Here is an 18015-nt window from a genome sequence, read left to right as displayed (position 1 = left end):
CTTGTGTTGAAATTTTCACGTCATTATGTTGATATTTGTAATACACTATGTTGATTTAAAAAAATTGTGAAAATTATTATGTTATAATAGATTGACTATTTTACCCTTTTGTTAATATTTTTTCTACTATTTATTAAAATCTGTGAGCTTTAATCTCATCCAATCATTTTAAGATCTAATGGTGTAGAATTGGTTTTAGTTGTGGATTGATTATTATATGCATTTTAACATGACCCACTCCTTCTATATACAAAATATTGAATTTTAAGAAATGTGAAGAATACCATTAAAAAATTTAATGAAATATTAATCCTGCTTTTATAAATCCTAAAATCCAAAGATTTATCAATCAAATCAGAATATATGTTGTTTCACGTTTTTTCCATAATGACTTTATGAAAAATAAATAATTTCGAATTCTTATTGTGTATTTCACCTTCCATATAAACTGGAAGAGAAGCCTGAAGAAGAATTCGGAATATATCATAGTTTATACACAATTGAAGTAAATCAGTCGCAATTCAGATCAGATTAAATTTCTGTCCAGTGTCATATGGTCTAAACAATTCAGAAAATAGAAAAGAAAATAAACGAATCCAATTTAGGTTTTAATCCCAATCTTACACGAGAAGGCTGAACAGCAGAGATGATTTTCCTCACTCTGATTATGAAATTATAATTCCATAAAACAAAACCTCTGCCTCTGCCAACGAATTGAAGTAAGCCTTCACCTGGCACAGAGAGTAAGGTTGCTCTCCTCCAACAGGAATATACATCACAGGTAAGAACAGCTTCTAAAGAGATGCTAATTACTAAGGAATGTACCTCCCTTATCACTGAAAAGAAATGCCGAGCGCCTTTTTCCTAATTAAATCTTGAGACACATGTACCGCTGCATCATTCTCATTCCTGCCACGCAGGAACAGCAAATTCTACTTGTACGGAGCAAACAAAATCGATGAGTTATGACCACCAAACCCAAATGAATTAGACAGTGCCACTTTAATGTCGAGTCTTTCTTTTGTTGGTCCCACTAGCACATTTGCATCCTGAATCACGAGTGACCTTTGTTAACATCCACGGACGAGCATTCTTGTCCCTTTACACACAGTACTAGGATTGACTAGCGTTTAAGTGAGTTAAACTAGCATATATACAATCTTGGGTTAATCTGATTAAAAGCTAAGCAGTAATTGAAGACCATTTCTGGTTGCAACGCAGCCGTGTCCTCCCCGGTCTATTTCTACACTAAGAAACAATATGTTCGCCATCTATAAGTTTCCCATTAAAACTCAAATAACCAGCTCAAATCATGTATCATGAGTTGATATAGCTGCCATAACCACAATATTATAGCAGGGTCATACTAAGTCCCTTTTGTTAGTTTCCTAAGGGTGGTTTTTCCTAGTATGTATACTATGTTTTTATGCATTTAGTTACCCACCAAAAAAATCATGGTAAAGAACAGTAATATGAAATATCATACCAATGATGCCATACACAATTAATAAGGAGTGAGAAAATTCATACCACGCCATCATCTGGATTTTCAAGATTGATATTTGGATGAACCCAGCCAGTTCGAATTGCCTATGAGAAAACAAGGGATTATAATTCAACAATGGATTAAACTCCCGATGTTCATGAATATGTAAATTCAGTTGGCCAATAACATCCAGATGCATAAACCCACCAGCTTAGAATCTGGATTTATCCTTAAAAGAGTAAAAACTGTTAGGTGAAGATGCATGCTGGACATGGAAGATGTTAAGATTTACTGAGGTAGTTAAAGACATTATCTATCAGGGTGGTGATCTTCAGAACCTAAGAGAAGAGCAAACAAAATTTCCAGAACTGGAGGAAACACTAAAAGCCCAACACATTATGGAGACACAATAGTATAAAAAATTTAAATAGTTACCAGCATGACTCAATAGTGTTCTCCATTTTGGTCATGATACTATGTTATGTGTCACGATATTTCAGTGATGCTCATGATTTTGGTTGTATGATGTTGCAGAAAGTTGAAAACTAAGAAAGAATCCAAAAGAGTAAAATTTTTCATGGGCAACAAAGAGACTTTACGACAGCACTGAAGGATGGAACTTCAGAGAAGACTTAGCAGGAATGCAGGATAGATGATGAAGAAAGACCAATTCACAGAGACACCAATCATGCTTTAGGGACCAATTAACACAAGCAAATAAGGCAAGGACAGAAGGTACATGAAAAGCCTTCCAACAGTCACAGGAAAGCTGAAATTACTTTACTTCAGAAACCCATTATTTAAGAACTTGGGGGAAAATTCCTATGATCATAACTGGAATTTACATAAAAATATAATCCAACAAACAGGAAGGAGAGGATAATATTCAAAGCATAGGGGCTTTCATTTATGATACGAAAACTGATCAGAGGCATAAAGAAAGCACAATTTGCTTTCTAAAAGCATAAAGACTAATACCCAACTACTTGAGGTCGATTCTGTCATCAAGACTTTTCAAGTTGCCCAGTTTTCAGCAATGCCTATAGTTTCACATTGAGAGAGAATTTCAAAAATGCCAAAACAATGTCTTAAATTCAATACAAGTAACATAATTTTCTTTCGAACTTTAAAAGCCTCGGTTAGAGAATTATGTTTCCATGTCTTACATTAGACAATAACTCCTACTACTACTTAAGCAAATATCTACAAGACACTCGCACTCTCCACAGAACTTCATGGGGATTACTGCAAATGAATATATCAGAGTTATGCTGCAATAAAATTAAATATTTTAGGAACCTGGACGGTTGCAACAGCCTCAACAGCACCAGCTGCTCCAAGTAGGTGCCCAATCATGGATTTTGTGGAATTCACTTTCAACTAAAAAATGTAAGGATTAGCCGTGTACAAACACCTTGTAATAATCATTGATAGATGACGAAGAGTTTGAGTTAATGAGAAGACCTCTGGATTCTGGCCAAAACAATGAATAAGAGCCTGATACTCCTTAAGATCACCAGCTGGAGTAGAAGTCGCATGTGCATTTATATAATTTACATCTTCTTTTGATACTCCTGATTGAGCCAAAGCCTTCTCAACACATAAAATGACACCAGTTCCTGCATGTAGGTAAGGTCAGGAGGGGTCAATACACATGGCAGCAGGCATAAGATATTCAGAAGCCTGCATTACTTTTAATTTGTCTACTGAATACTGCAGAAATTGAACTAGATCGGAACAGCTCAACATCCAATGAGGACAAACAAGATGACTATTTGGACAAGGTATGTAATGCCAGTTCTGCAAGCAGAAAATTAATAACTATCACAACAGCTAGACCGATCAAAATCTCTGTAAATTAAATAAACAGAAGCAATTATCCATCCCAGAGATATTAGGGAATGCTTCTATAATTATCTTAATCGTCATAATTTAATACTATCTTCTTTGAGGTTATAGTGGCTGCATCGGATATAGATAAAGAATCAATTGATCCATTCGTGAGCAGTAAATATGAAACAGCCAACACTTAATGTCAGTTCTGGTAAATAACCAGGATGAGGCAAGCCATACAGTTAGACTTTAAAGATGTAAATATCATGGCCAAATTTTATGAAAAATAGATATCCAAGTGCATATCCCATGGATAAATGCAAAACACATTACAACTATAGAATTAAAACAGTAAGTGGAAATCTCCGTGCTGTTTAAAAGGGTAGGCTGATCTATTTTATCTTATGTATATAATGGTTTATAAGTGCTCATCATTAAATTTGAAAATGTGAACCATAAATATAACTGCATTCATATTGTGAAGTAAAATGGTAAGGTCTTTGTAGAAAATGCTCAAGTAGTAGAGAACTAGCAAGTCTAGCATAGTGGCATCCAACCATAAATATAACAGCAGTTAGTTATTCGTTATTTGGTGAAGTAAATGTGTTGGTCTCTTAATAGCAATTGCACAAATGGTTGAACTATCATAGTGACAATGCAATTAACCGAATATCACATAGTTAAACCATCTTCTTTCAAGATTTTTGATGTACTTTTGGTAATTTTATGAGAGCACTGAAGGGGGGTGCTGGTGCTTATTCCATGCAAACTGTAAGAAAAAATGAATCATTTGGGAACACATCGTCCACAAATGCTTTGGTTATAAGTCTGTTTATATCTTTGTGTTTCTCAAAGAACTTTTAAATATCGTAATACCTTAGTTCAATATCTTATTGCCTTAGCTCCTAATAAAGTCCATGCTTTTTAACGAACCTACAAGTCACTCTTCCAAAAACAAATTTATATACTACTTCCTCCGTCCGCGAATAGGAGTCCCATTTCTTTCCGCACGGGTTTTACGAAATGTTAAGAAAAGTGGGTGGAAGAAAGTTAGTGGAATATGAGTCCCACTTGTGTATATTAGTTTTAAATGATATATGAGTGGAATGAGTTAGTGGAATGTGGGGCTTCTTTACCATTTATAGTATTATGAACCGGGACTCCTATTCATGGATGGACCAAAATGGAAAAACGGGACCCCTAGAGCTAGTTTAAGATGATTTGCAATAATTATTACCTCAAAATCGAACTTTCCAGGAAAATCCATCAAATCATTATCAAGGTTTAACTGGAAAATTGCTACAACATATGATGCTAAATAAGCTCGTACCACTAGAAGGATAGTTTGCTTGTTGCTGGAAGTAGATGCTATGGACTAATGACAAGAAAATTCTTGCACTCAAATTTAGAACAGCAAATGTTGACCTCAGTGTGAAAACTGTGTGTAGAGTTTCATAGTCAATCGTTCTTACAGATGGCAAGTGATTACCAAGAGAGTTGACAGTTCAACCTTTTCTATGACAGTCTTACTCACTGAATTGAAGTTGTATCACATTAATCATATATTTGCAATCACGACGTCTCTTTGTTTACAAAATAATTTCTACAACATAAAATAAATCCAGGGGTTCACCTTGTGGGTGAGGCTCTGTCATGTGATAAGCATCAGAAGTGAAGCTTCCTCCAAGAAACTCAGCATAGATAGTTGCACCTCTACTCTGCTCATTCACACATGGTTTGACATGTAATTTTATGAAAATTATTAGTAAACACGAAAATTTCCTGTATATAGTGCAAAAGTATTAAGCCTAGGTAAGGTTGACGGTTTTGAAAAACCTTTGCATGTTCAAGTTCTTCCAAGAGTAGTACTCCAGCACCTTCTCCCATAACAAATCCATCACGACTCTGTCAAAGATAAACACATAATTTCAAAAGTTGCACAGAGAACCAAGAAAAGCTGGGTTCTTGTTCTGCCACCCGCATACTGCAGGATTGCACGTTAAACAGTTCGCTGAACTGAATCATGGATCTTAAAACAGGGGATGATTATTATATTCTCACGAAGCATTGAAATGTTAAATTTGGGCACTTAAATGTTCTGTAAAGTAGTAATTTTAGAAATACCACAAGACCATGCCAATCCACACAATTTGTTACAAAATGCTACTATTGAGTGGTTTAGCTATATGGGGTTCTTCAATGGTATCACGACAGTTTATCTTTCAAGGAAATGAAGATAAAGTAATCAACAGTTCTAATATACAGAGTACTTTATTAGATAGAGAGAATAAATGACATATTCACTTTGCAGTCTAGCTTCCAGCAAATGCTGCAACGTCAGCATGGGAGGTATGAAACTTTCTGACGTTAAGATGAAATATAATATCCTGATTTTTTGATGATTTTTCTATAAAATTTATGCACATATGATATAGATAAAATGAATAGAACATTACACTATCCCACGGGCGTGAGGCTTTAGTTGGATCACTGTTTCTTTGCGATAATGCTCTGCATGCAACAAAGCCTCCCAAGCCTGCACCTGATTTTATGGTTGAGAAGTTCAAATATCAAATCTGAACTTGTGAACAAGACAAAGGGTAGTCACCTATTGGTATAATTGCTGCATCTGAGCCACCACAAAGCATCATGTCCTGAGAAATAATAACAGATCAAAATCCGGCAAGGAGTAAGACATTATCTTTGGGAATTGTCCAGTTGGTTCACAAAATAATTGATGCATAACAGCCAGGAACAGGAACCACTAGCCTAATTGACTTACAGCTTCACATCTGATGATATGGTTAGCAGCATTTAGTATGCAGAAGTTACTTGTTGCACACGCAGTAGATATAGAGTAGTTTGGACCCATCCATCCCTGTAATAATTAGGCTTTAGATTCTGTCACAAGTTATGTTTTATCCAAGTCAATACAGTACAAAAATGGGGGAGCTTATTTAACCAAATCCATGGCAAGCATGGCAGAACCCATGTTGGTAGTTGCAAAAGGAACGCAAAATGGATTCATCTTCCTATATGAGATCCTCAATGCTTCAATTGCATCATAAAAAACCTGTACAAATACCAAACCCACTGAGAGAGGGGATACAACAGTAATTTCATAGAAAATATCTTGATCAAAACTATGGTGAACTGTAGCCGTTATTGAAGATGCAGAACTCAAGAAAAATACCCCACCAGACCAATTATGAAATTGTCATTTTCATTGGATGAATATGAAACATAAAGTATACAAATGGTCATGATCTGTAATCTCAAGAAGAAAATGATAACACACATGTGAACCAAATAGCAGAAAATTAGATTTTAAGCTTTAAAGACAAAACCCCAATACTAGAAGTAAGCGGAGTATTTCTAATAGTAAGATTTATAGCTCAGAGCTCAACACAACAGCACAGGTTAATACCCTGCCACTTTCTTTAATTGATAGTACTTATTAAGCAAATAAAAAACTGAACATACTTTCATTCCACCCATAGCCGAGCCGATTAGAACACCACATTTTGCTTTATTCAATTCGTCCATGAGATCCTCGGTAATTCCTCCATCAGCCAATGCCTTCTTGCCTGCTGTCAGCATGTAAAGCATGAACCTGTCCATTCTCCTGGAAAGTTTAGGTACAACCCAGCCATCTGTTGAGAATGACTTGATTTCTCCTGCAATTCTCTGCAATTGAAACCCTTAATAACAAAATTTAACTAGCCCGAAGCAATGAAAAGAGGATAATGCTCAAGACATACGGTCGGAAACTGCGAGCAATCAAAAGCCTCTATCTCACTAATTCCACTGACTCCATTTAGCAGATTATTATAGAAGACATCTGGATCACTACCAAGTGACGTCTCCACACCCATACCTGTCACGACCACTCGTCTTTGCTTGGTTGGAGGTTTCATCTTTGATGAAACTTCCGTGGCCGGACTAACAGCCACTTCCATCGTTTCTCCTGTAGTTCACATGCGAATAACAAAAATTAATACTCATATTATATTAATATGTGTGTGTCTCCACTAATAAAATGCATAAAAACATAATTATTGTAAGTGTTTTGCAGAGTCCCTACTCCCTACTATGAAAAATGAATAAAACTAAATGTCCACAATGAGATGAACTGCCCATTGACTCATAGCTGTCAAATTCTCAGGGAACCTGAAATTTCTGAGATGAGAAAGGAAAAGGAAAAAGGGAAAACGACAACATGCAAATTGGCAAACCTAACTAAAGCCAACCGCACCCACCCACCAGAAAACCCAAAATTTCACATTTCAGACACAGAGAGTAGGTTGGCATCACTTGTATTAGTGAAGTTAGAGCAACAACTACACCATAATGAGACCCACACCATAATGATACCATTCCTTCCAGTTTATCCGTCCAAAACTAATGTAAAAAAACTGATTGAAATGAATCCTCTGCTAGATAATTAGGCCATCGACAATAAATTGGGGGAAAATATGTATATCAACTCAATATTTAAAAAACAAATCAGATAAAAATCCAAAGTCATAAAAAAATCACAGAACACATACACTAGCACAGAGTAATAACGAGAAAAAGCAATGCACCGGAATGGGCGTGGAAACGGAGCAATTTGCGGCGGCATCGCTGCATCGGAGCATTCCTCGATTCGAAACACTGTCGAGAGTTATCCAAGTGATGCCGGGGCTCCATGGCGAGAGAGGAATTCACGAGATTCGGAACGCATTTGGCGCGGCGGCGGCGTGAGCTAGATTCTCCGTCACAGGCGACGGACATGCATGGGGGCGTCAGCCAAGAGCACATCACCGATGACGACGCCATCGAAATCCGCCCTCCGCCAACACTAGCGGAATCGTGGGCTGTAGAAATCCGCAGTGAGCATACACTAGCTGTTATGAACCTATAGGTACGTGTAGAGAGAGATTTGAAGCTCAATTTTCCCTCTCTCTCTCTGTCTGTCTGTCTGTCTGTCTCTTTATGTAGCACGTAGAGTGAGTAAGGTTGGAGTGGAGTGTGAGCTTTGAAATGACGATGGTGAAACCAACGAGAAGGCGCTGCTTTTCATTGATTGAATCGAATTGAATCGAATTGAATCGAATCGAATCTCCAGTTTTACGTATTTCCTTTTATTCGTTTTTATTTATTTTTTTCTGATTTTTTTCGCTTTTATTTGGTTAAAAAAATAAATACTGTATTTTTTGAAACAGTTGCGGAGGAGACGACTTGTCGTGAGAAATGAAAATGAGCACTGAATATCTTGCCAAAAAAAAAACATTGGTTGCTTAAAATCTAAATAAATCCGGCTCTAGATTTCTATTGCTTGCATTTTCATTATAAAAAGATAACGAATAAGAAACAATTAGTAGGAGTACTACATCTTTTCTAGCTCATGTTTTCTTTTTAAATGAAAGAATCACAGATTTCTATATGCGATTTGATTTCAGGCGACTCAGTTCAGCGGTTTCGGCCAACTCTAATTGGACCGCCGGCTAATTGGCTTGTGATTTTATCGGGTTAAAAATATTCAATTCTAACCATTAATATTCGGATTTCAAACTAGTCTTGCGGGCTAATTGGGCCACTACTGATACATTTGATCAATTAATAATGATGAAATTAGTCATACTTACAAAATATAGAATATTTAATTATGATAATTACATACTATTTGTTTAAAACTCGTATGAATATGAATAAAATAAAAAATAAATATATTTTGAAAATTTTTAAAGCTAAAATAATTTTTCTTATCATGCATGTTTTAATTTATTTATGTATTATTATATTAATAAAACTTTAATATTTTCTCCGTTATCTTTTGAATTATTTGGTCCCTCACAAATAAAAACGGATCACGTTTAGTCAGAATTGGACGACACTGTTAAATTTTAACGGTCAACGAATCTTAATTGTATTTTGACCGGATTAAGAGTTTAAAAAATTTGAATTTTTATTCTTTTTCAAAAAAATTCCAATTTTATTCGAAATTATTTTTAACAAAAGGAATTGCTTGTCATTTATAAACCCTAGTATAATTTTACATTCTTTCTGTCATTCATCTTCTTCATCGGTTTGTTTTGGAGAGAAACCCTAGTTCTTGTAAGAACCTCAAGTAACCCAAACTCACCAACCATGGACCGTTCGAACTACAGCAGAGAGACCGGTGAGAGTGGTGGTGGACATGACCTTCGTTTCCGGTGCGAATTTTGTCATTGCAAGAATCAGGCTTCACTCCGAATCGTCAACACCCATGAAAAACCAACAAGGGGGAAGCTATACTTTGTTTGTGAAAGAAAAGATTGCCGTTTTTTCATGTGGTGTGAGCCAATGACGAAGACGACGCCGTGACTTCTTCAATGCCGCTGTCGGAGACCGAATCGCCGCCGCGAACTACAGTGGAATCGCCGACGAGAACCTGGGGTTGAATCGTCGGCGAAATCTAGGGTGTTTTCCAAGTGTGCAAAGTGAGAGAGATTGGGGAGATGGACGATGATAGAAGAAAGAGGCATCGATTTGTTTTAATTTTGTGAAGAAAGAGGCGTCGATTGAATGTAGGAATTATTGTTTTGATTTTTTTATTTTGATTTTATGTTTTAATTTTATGTTATGGCCGATGATTTTATGTTTTGATTTTTGATTTTGAATTTATGTTTTAATTTGTTAAAGACTAAAGTCCCAAAATGGTCCTTAACATATTGCGTTTTTTTATTTTGGTCCAAAACATTATCTTTTGAATTATTCGATCCCTCACATTTGAAATCGGATCACATTTGGTCCATTTTGGATGGTTCCGTCAAATTTTTGACGGTTTTAATTACGGGGTCACAAATCGGTCACTAATCGGGAGAAACTGATCCGTCACTAATCCGTCACAAATCTGTCACAAAATCCGTCACAAATCTGTCACTAATTCTTTTAAATTGTTTTATCTCCATAAAATATTGTCTTTTGACAACATTTCATATGTAATTCCCATCATACTATATTCATCTTAATTAGCCATTCCAATTGTTTATTTAAAATATCGTCTTTTACGTTTTAACTTATATGATTTCACTAAAGTAAATATTTATTTTGATGAAATAATATTGTTTTCCAATTGTTTATTTAAAATATCGTCTTTTACATTTTAACTTATATGATTTCACTAAAGTAAATATTTATTTTGATGAAATAATATTGTTTTGAATATTGTCAAAAGACAATATTTTATAAGGAGATAAAACAATTTAAAAGAATAAGTGACGGATTTGTGACAGATTAGTGACGGATTTTGTGACGGATTAGTGACGGATCAGTTTCTCCCAATTAGTGACGGATTTGTGACCCGGTAATTAAAACCGTCAAATATTTGACAGAACCGTCCAAAATGGACCAAATGTGATCTGATTTCAAATGTGAGGGACCGAATAATTCAAAAAATAATGTTTTAGACCAAAAAAAAAAAAACGCAATATGTTAAGGACCATTTTGGGACTTTAGTGTTTATTAAAACATAATTATTGTTTTGATTTTTGTTAAATTATTTTATGTTTTAATTTATTTTTGTAATAATATTATTAACTTAAAATTTTTAATTTTTTAGTTTTAGGTTAATTAGATATTAGACATTAATAAAACATAATTATTAACTCATGATCCAGTTAAAATTCAATTAAGATTCATTGAGTGTCGTCCAATTCGGACTAAATGTGATCCGTATTTATTTGTGAGGGACCGAATAATTCAAAAGATAATATTCTGAACCAAAATCATAAAATCGTTATATGTTTAGCACTAATAAGAGCCTTTAGTCTATATGTTTTAGATTCTAATCTCACACTTCCTCCAATCCAAAACAAATGGGTAAGAGTTTTATTAAATTGGTAAATAAGAGTTATAGAACCTAAATAGCAACGTAATTGATCAAATGTTTCCACTTTAAGATCGTGAAATAGAACCTTGGTCCTTCATAGTGAAAAAGACACAAGAAATGTTAATCCTTTACATTAATGGGGCGGTAGTTGTAAGGATTAATTTATATAATTAAAATTAATACTAGCCTAATTTATCTTTTATTGAGAAAAATAGAAAATCATGGATGGAATATCCAAGGGCTTTAATTTAGTACTCCCTCTTTCTCAACTAAATTGAGTTGCATTTCTTTTTGTGATGTCCTAACTAAGTTGAGTGATTTTTTTTGGCAAAAAACAAAATATTTAATCTCTCATAATTTTCTCTCTCTCATACTGTATTCTTCTTATCTCTAATACATTATTCTCTCACCTATTTTATTTTATCTTAATTTAACTCATTTCACAATTTTATTAATGTTCATGATAAAAGTCAACTTAATTGGGCGGATGCGGTATCATATAATCTAATTCAACATGATTCTTATATCATTAACATATTATAATTAGGGGTTGAGTGATTAGTTCGATTTATGTCCAAACTGATTAGCCGGTCGGTGTTCTATTAGATTCCAGAAGAAATGACAAAGATGAGCGCAAATGCGACAAGCCAAAGATGGGTGTAGCTCTAGCATTGAATGGGACACTCGACCAGGTGGCTTGGGTAGTCTCATGATACCCGATCGGGTGAGACAGGACGGAGACCAAGGGGGCTCAAGGGACCACACGAATTCCTACCGAGTGCAGATCACGGCCAAATAGGGAGGCACAGTCGATCGGGTGCCTATAGCAACTTAGCCTAGAGAAAACATGAGTGGCCAACAACATCGACCTCACTAGGTGGATTGAAGCTTATTTCTGATTAGACTATTTCACCAATTGTTTGGGTCTTTTATGCCTTAATTTCCTTTCCATTATAAATAGACATTTATGAATCAATCTAGCTTAGATTTTTTTGAATTTAAGTTTTTATTGTATGTTTATTTTCCTTGTTCAATTAAGATCATCTCTATCAATTTCATTTTGATGTTTACTTAAGTCAATTCCCAATTGCTTAAATTGAGGTATGCACCGGGACGGATCCAGAATATTATAGTCGAGGGGGCAAAAATAGAAACATACAAATTTCCTTTCTTATATATTACTAGGACTCTGCCTTTTATCTTCTTAGGTGGGGCAATTATATTTTCATATTTCAAAATATAAGGGGGCAATTAGTGCTTAACACATATATTAAAATAATTTGTTATATATATTTACATGTATGTGGGAGTTTTAGGTGGGGCATTTGCCCCTTCTCATTACATATTGGATCCGTCATAGTTTAGTGATACTAGATTATTCAGCCAATATTGGTTGTTTTTTTTAGAAAGAGTGAACTACATAAAACATCCCTGACGTTTCCAGTTGTTTCACTCCAGACCCCTGACTTTTAAAAATATCGCCACAAGTCTCTGGCCTTTAACATAATCACGTATCAGGTTTTTTCGGACTAAAAGACCCTTCAGCCCTAAAGGGGCATTATGGTCATACCACAATGATACTACAGGATGACTGCAACCACTGGCGTGATTTGATGGCAGCGCGTCAGCCGTCAGTTATGATGGGTGCGTCAGCGGCGGTTCAGTCAACATACCACACAATCACGCCACGTATTGAGGACTTCAGACGTGATTTATCAAAATAACTTTCAAAAATTTCATAAGCCTTTTTTCTTCTTATATTAAGCGTAATGCATTTTGAGAACATGTAAGTAAATTAGGTACACACATTCTTAAATCTGTAACCAATTAGTAAAATAGTGTGATCAAAATAAGATGCTATACTCTCCCGGTCTGAAACATAAATAAAATAAGATAACCCATTCAATAAAACATAAATAAAATAAGATGCCTCATTTCAATACAGCAGAATTTAAGGCAGCAATGGTTGTTGGGAAAGTGAAATCTGTAATGGGGCTGCAGAAACCAGCAGCGGCTCCAGCTAAGCAAAGGCCTGCCGCCGCAGCCAAACCGCCGTGGTCAACCACCGCCAAGCCGCCGCAGAAGGCCTCCGCCGCCCCTTTCTCGCGCTACTTCCCGCGCGCGTCGGTTCAGGTCCAGCCCCGCCCTCCCGACGCCGCCGAACTCCTCTGCCTCGTCGAGGAATTGCGAGAGAGCGAGTCGCGCTTGAAGACCCAAATTAGAGAGTCCGTGTCCATCGATATCTATCTATATGTATAAATCTTTTTTTTGGAGTTTAGATGCGTCTGCAACAGTGATGCACCTTTTGTTCTTTATTGGCAATTAGTTTATAATTTCATAGTTGAATTTGAATCTTTTTTCTTATTTTAATTTTAAAAGCATACTTTCGTATTTTTCATTGTGATCATGATCCAATACAAAGTGCTCTTTTTTTTTTACTTTCTGCAATTTTTTTTAAATATGTGAGTGTAACAGATAGTGTATTGTGAGTGTAGCAGACTATCAAAGACACACACATAATTATGTGAGTATAAAATCTCATCACATAATTATTTTAAATCTTAGTGATTCTAATAAATTAAAAACTAACACTCCAAATGAACAATTAAAAATATAGACATTAACCAACTTCTTCAATTTTCTAATTTTATTTCAAATTTATTACTAATAGTAATTTCACCAATAGACTAAATACAACCACGTAACTTTATTTATTTGGAGTACATATAATATGATTAATAATTCTTTAAGGAACTGGGTATTAGAAGAAAAAAATGAAGAATCAGTACTAGAGTTAGACAATACTACCATATTTGATTGTTGACTGATTATATTGGCAGTACATGTAACATCAATTTGAGTTGACAAAGGTACAACCCTATTTTATGCAAAAGTGCAGCCTCCCTGCAGAGTAAGCCTGCAACAGGGTGCAAGATGACTGAAATGCCCTTCAAGGCATAAGGGCCTTTTAGTCCGAAAAATTGCTACAAATACCTAATATGTGATTATGTTAAACGCCAGAGACCTGTGGCGATATTTTTAAACGTCAGGGGTCTGGAGTGAAACAAATGCAAACGTCAGGGACGGTTTATGTAGTTCACTCTTTTAGTAAAAGTTATTTTTAATTGTCTTCATTCTTTCTCTTAGAGACGGTCCATAGAACTTAATAAAGTCTCATACCACATCATTCACTTCGTCATTTCCTTTCTTGTCATTTATTCCCTTAGATATAACAGTTTATGAGTTAGATCCTATCAATTTCAATAGTTGACTGTTGAGCATGAGATCAAATTTTGGACAATTAATATCATGAATCTAAGGATGATGAGAAAAAAAAGCTTAAATAATTTTGACAAAATTAACAAGAGAAGAGATAATAAAAGGAAAATTTTGTGGGGCCTACATGTAGACTAGCTATTTATTGATAATGTTCAATGACATATCTGAGAAACAAAGTCTAGACTCTTTGATTGGACTCAAAAACAAATATACTTGAAGATACACTAAAGATTCGAGATCAACAAGCAAGTCGCCGAATTTAGCAATTACTATAAAAATCTAGGGAACGATACAAGAAGTGTGGTTGGTATCTCTTATCTTTATCTTTGTTATTGAGAAAACCACTACAGTTCTGGTTAATTTGCAGCAACTTTAAAAAAAATGTGTCTAATTTGCTCCTATTATACTAGTTGTGATTTATTTGCATGTTTCTTTCGTTAAAAAATGACATCGTCTTATTAAGCCGAGGCAACAAATTGACGAATGGTATGATAAATTGCTAAAGTAGACACAATGTGGAGTCGAGTAGAAGATCATTAGCTTTACATGTAAAAGATCTAACCTTTTTCAATCAATTGAATCCATCGCCTTCAAGAAAATCTGTGACGCTGCTTCTTGTATGTATATATAACACCAGAATCAAACTAGGCATGGACGAGTTATAGAACATGGTGTATGAATAGTACATATAGATATAATTTACTATGATTTAAATATACAAGAACACAGCATATTAGTATTGCAGTTTACACTGTAGTAGCAACTCAACTACAGCCGATGCCTGGTTCATCATCCTCAGGTGTTAGCTTTCTGAACATATACACTGTAGTAGCAACTCAACTACTGAAAGACTCTTTGCATATACTGGCAGTATAGAGGGGGGTTCAACTCAAGTTTCATTCTGCAATTTCCCATTCTTGAAGCTTCTGCTCTTCGATCAAGGTTTGGACTCTCTGCAATTTATTCCACGTAAGATTTAAAAAAAAAACCCCACAGAACTGAATCTACAGAAATTGGAAGTTTACTAACCTTCACTGAACTGCCAACCTCCTCTAATTTCTGCAAAATCGCCACCTCACCGAGGCGAGGTATAGATAAAGAATCATGCCTAAATTTTGAAGGAGACACCTGCCAAACCCAAGAAGGGCGGAGTAACAGTGTGTATTAGAAAAAATAACCAATTTAGTAAGTTGTGTATATGGGTTGGTGGAACAAGACATAGAAATAGTTAAACCAGAAGTAAGACCAGACCTCCTTCAAAATATTGCTAATTGAGTTAAAAATACTATACCACCCAGAAATCAAGTAGAATAATTCACTTGTTAGCAGTAAGGATTAAAAACTATTTTCCAAGAATATCTCAATGGTGGATTTACTGGCAACTCATCATATGACATTGTGCATGTTTGTTTGTAGCAGAGAGAAACAGACAGAGAGTGAATTAAAAACATCTCTATGAGTGACAAGTTCAGCATTAATATTAGTAGCACCAACATACCGAAGCAATTGGAGAACGACCCATACATGGAGCTGGAGTATCATCGGGAGCAGAAATTTTTCTGGAGAACGCCTCGCCTCTCATGATGGACAGTTGTGATAGAACAGCCTAGAGATGGTGCAAAGAAATAGGTATTAATCAAGATGACTGCAACGAAATTCCAATGAGGATCAGTACACAATAATACCTCCCGGAAAGCATGAGGATCGGTAATTCCTTGTATTTGAACATCATCACTTGGAGGCCTTCTCACCCCAACATTCTCTATTCTAATAGAGTATACTCCGAAAAGGGACTGCAGATATCCTGATGAATATCCCAATTGACTTAATAAGTTGGTTTTGATATGGTGAAGACAACTCTAATTTGCGCAAATATAATATTGATTAAGAGAATGCAAAAGGCCACCATGGAAGCTCAGATACATCAGATAAACAATTAAACATAGAGCAACTCTAATGACTAATCCATCACTGATATCTTCCAAAATGAGAATTCTGAAGTAAAACAGGATAACAGATGGAGCTGTTCACAACAACACCGAAAGTAACATATTTTGTTCAGGCTTTTCAATACAACACTTGCGATCATTCATTTGTCTAGGGTAATTACGAACACAAGTGGAAGAGAGATGACAACTAACGATTTTCGCCTAATATGACAGAATCCGAAAGAAAGGCACAAATCAAGTACTCAACCGAAACGAATGATTGTGCAGCTTTACCCTGTTCTATCACAACATCAGCCACTGAGAGCAGTAAGACATGCTTCTCCTTCTTCAGAACCCCGAAACATGGAAACGACACCGGTCTTCTTACCTAACAAAGCCAAAGAAAAGATTAGGAGAGAGAGACAGGTATCTCACATATATGCCCTCTCTTCCGCAGCCTCAATCCTCCACTCATCACTTTCAGAATAAATTGGAAATCCTTCAAGGAAACTAACTAAAATAACACAGAGCAAATCGATTAATTTAAACAAAGCTAAAAACCCTAACCACCTCTAAAGTAAGATCATCCAATCCCCAAACACATCGAAACAAAAATAATAAAAGGAAGCAGCTCAATCAAAATGGAAGATATCAGAAAAAAGCTAAGATGAGAGAGAATTACTCCTACTTTATACACAATTGAATCGGCGGTGAGGTAGAGCTTCCGAGAGCGGATATCGTTGAGCAAAATGTAGCGGCGCAGAGGCAGATAAATGAGCATGAACAAGCCGATGCCCCACGCGAGTATTAGCAGCAGCGAGTAGAGAAGCCACCGCGCCGTCTGGTATTTCAAGAAATTCTCTTCGGATTCGGAAAACGACGCCGTGTAGAGGGGCGGCAGCTCGTCATCGTCGCCGTTGAACTGATCGGAGTCCAGTAGCAGGCCCCTTTCGAGTCGGTCTGTTTCCGCTAACCTGTCCTTGTCTTCCATTGAATCCTTTTGAAACCTATCATTAGCTAAGCAATTCCTTGAGAATAATAACCAAGTAGAGTACCAACTTTCGTTTTTTTGATGATAGCCTAAATATGACATTCTGTTTGACTCATTTTTTCGTTTCAGTTGAATCATTTACATGTATAGTTAACTTTTTTTTTCTCAATCTTATTTTACTCTCTAAATTTATTTATTATCTCTTTTATTTACCTTTTACTTTATTCTTTTTACTTTTTTCTCTTTCTTATTTTTTTTTTCTTTCTTAAACTCTGTGCCAAAAAGTTTGATCTCAACTATGAAGAAACGGAGAGAGCACTACAATAGAAAAAAAGAAAAACTGAATAAATATATTTTAATTTTCTAAAAAAATGATTCAATGGAGGAATGAAAAGAGTATAATTACACAGTATTATGAAGAATAACTATATACTCCCCCCTCCCATAAAAATATGGACAATTAATATGATACGAGAGATGAAGTGAAGGGTAGCTAAAGTGGTATTAGTGGACTATGTGACCACATTATTAGTAGTGTTTTAATGATGATATAAGTTGTAATTAAGTTGATATATAAGGGTAATAAACTAGGATTTATTTTTAAAAATGGAAGGCACATATTTTTGTGGACAGATGAAAATGG

The 18015-nt window shown here is 35.5% G+C and overlaps 2 protein-coding genes across 5 annotated transcripts; both read right to left on the bottom strand.

Moving 5' to 3' along the window:
- Positions 1 to 500: 500 nt before the first annotated feature.
- On the bottom strand, positions 501 to 8402 carry LOC121778611 (3-oxoacyl-[acyl-carrier-protein] synthase II, chloroplastic-like). 4 transcript variants are annotated; one of them, XM_042175984.1, is made up of 13 exons: positions 7906 to 8402; positions 7081 to 7286; positions 6803 to 7006; positions 6282 to 6392; positions 6102 to 6197; positions 5928 to 5973; positions 5776 to 5861; positions 5156 to 5224; positions 4953 to 5037; positions 2951 to 3105; positions 2786 to 2866; positions 1531 to 1590; positions 501 to 1049 (listed from the first exon to the last, which is right to left on the bottom strand). In XM_042175984.1, the coding sequence occupies exons 1-13, from the start codon at positions 8138 to 8140 to the stop codon at positions 933 to 935; spliced, it is 1551 nt and encodes a 516-aa protein (XP_042031918.1). In that variant the 5' UTR covers positions 8141 to 8402; the 3' UTR covers positions 501 to 932. The 4 variants fall into 4 exon arrangements, with proteins under 4 accessions (XP_042031918.1, XP_042031920.1, XP_042031922.1 ...); XM_042175986.1 differs by having other exon boundaries at positions 5776 to 5855; XM_042175988.1 differs by lacking the exon at positions 7906 to 8402 and adding an exon at positions 7404 to 7545.
- Positions 8403 to 15112: 6710 nt separating this feature from the next.
- Positions 15113 to 17475, bottom strand: LOC121778188. Its single transcript, XM_042175491.1, has 6 exons — positions 17070 to 17475; positions 16676 to 16769; positions 16139 to 16257; positions 15952 to 16059; positions 15483 to 15581; positions 15113 to 15406 (listed from the first exon to the last, which is right to left on the bottom strand). The coding sequence occupies exons 1-6, from the start codon at positions 17472 to 17474 to the stop codon at positions 15350 to 15352; spliced, it is 882 nt and encodes a 293-aa protein (XP_042031425.1). The 5' UTR covers position 17475; the 3' UTR covers positions 15113 to 15349.
- Positions 17476 to 18015: the final 540 nt, after the last annotated feature.

The sequence above is a fragment of the Salvia splendens genome, chromosome 19 (assembly GCF_004379255.2).
Source record: "Salvia splendens isolate huo1 chromosome 19, SspV2, whole genome shotgun sequence".
NCBI classification, from domain to species: Eukaryota; Viridiplantae; Streptophyta; class Magnoliopsida; order Lamiales; family Lamiaceae; genus Salvia; species Salvia splendens.
The sequence above is the reverse complement of the archived record's forward strand: the minus strand, read 5'-3'. Positions and strand labels throughout refer to the sequence as shown.

Coding starts and splice junctions, on each gene's coding strand:
- LOC121778611 (XM_042175984.1), bottom strand. CDS start 8,140: ATGGCGTCGTCATCGGTGATGTGCTCTTGGCTGACGCCCCCATGCATG. Junction 7,287..7,905: donor CCGTTTCCACGCCCATTCCG/GTGCATTGCTTT, acceptor TGTGAACTACAG/GAGAAACGATGGAAGTGGCT. Junction 5,862..5,927: donor TGCAGCAATTATACCAATAG/GTGACTACCCTT, acceptor CCATAAAATCAG/GTGCAGGCTTGGGAGGCTTT.
- LOC121778188 (XM_042175491.1), bottom strand. CDS start 17,474: ATGTCATATTTAGGCTATCATCAAAAAAACGAAAGTTGGTACTCTACT. Junction 16,060..16,138: donor ATCCTCATGCTTTCCGGGAG/GTATTATTGTGT, acceptor CACCATCTCTAG/GCTGTTCTATCACAACTGTC. Junction 15,407..15,482: donor AGGTTGGCAGTTCAGTGAAG/GTTAGTAAACTT, acceptor AATAAATTGCAG/AGAGTCCAAACCTTGATCGA.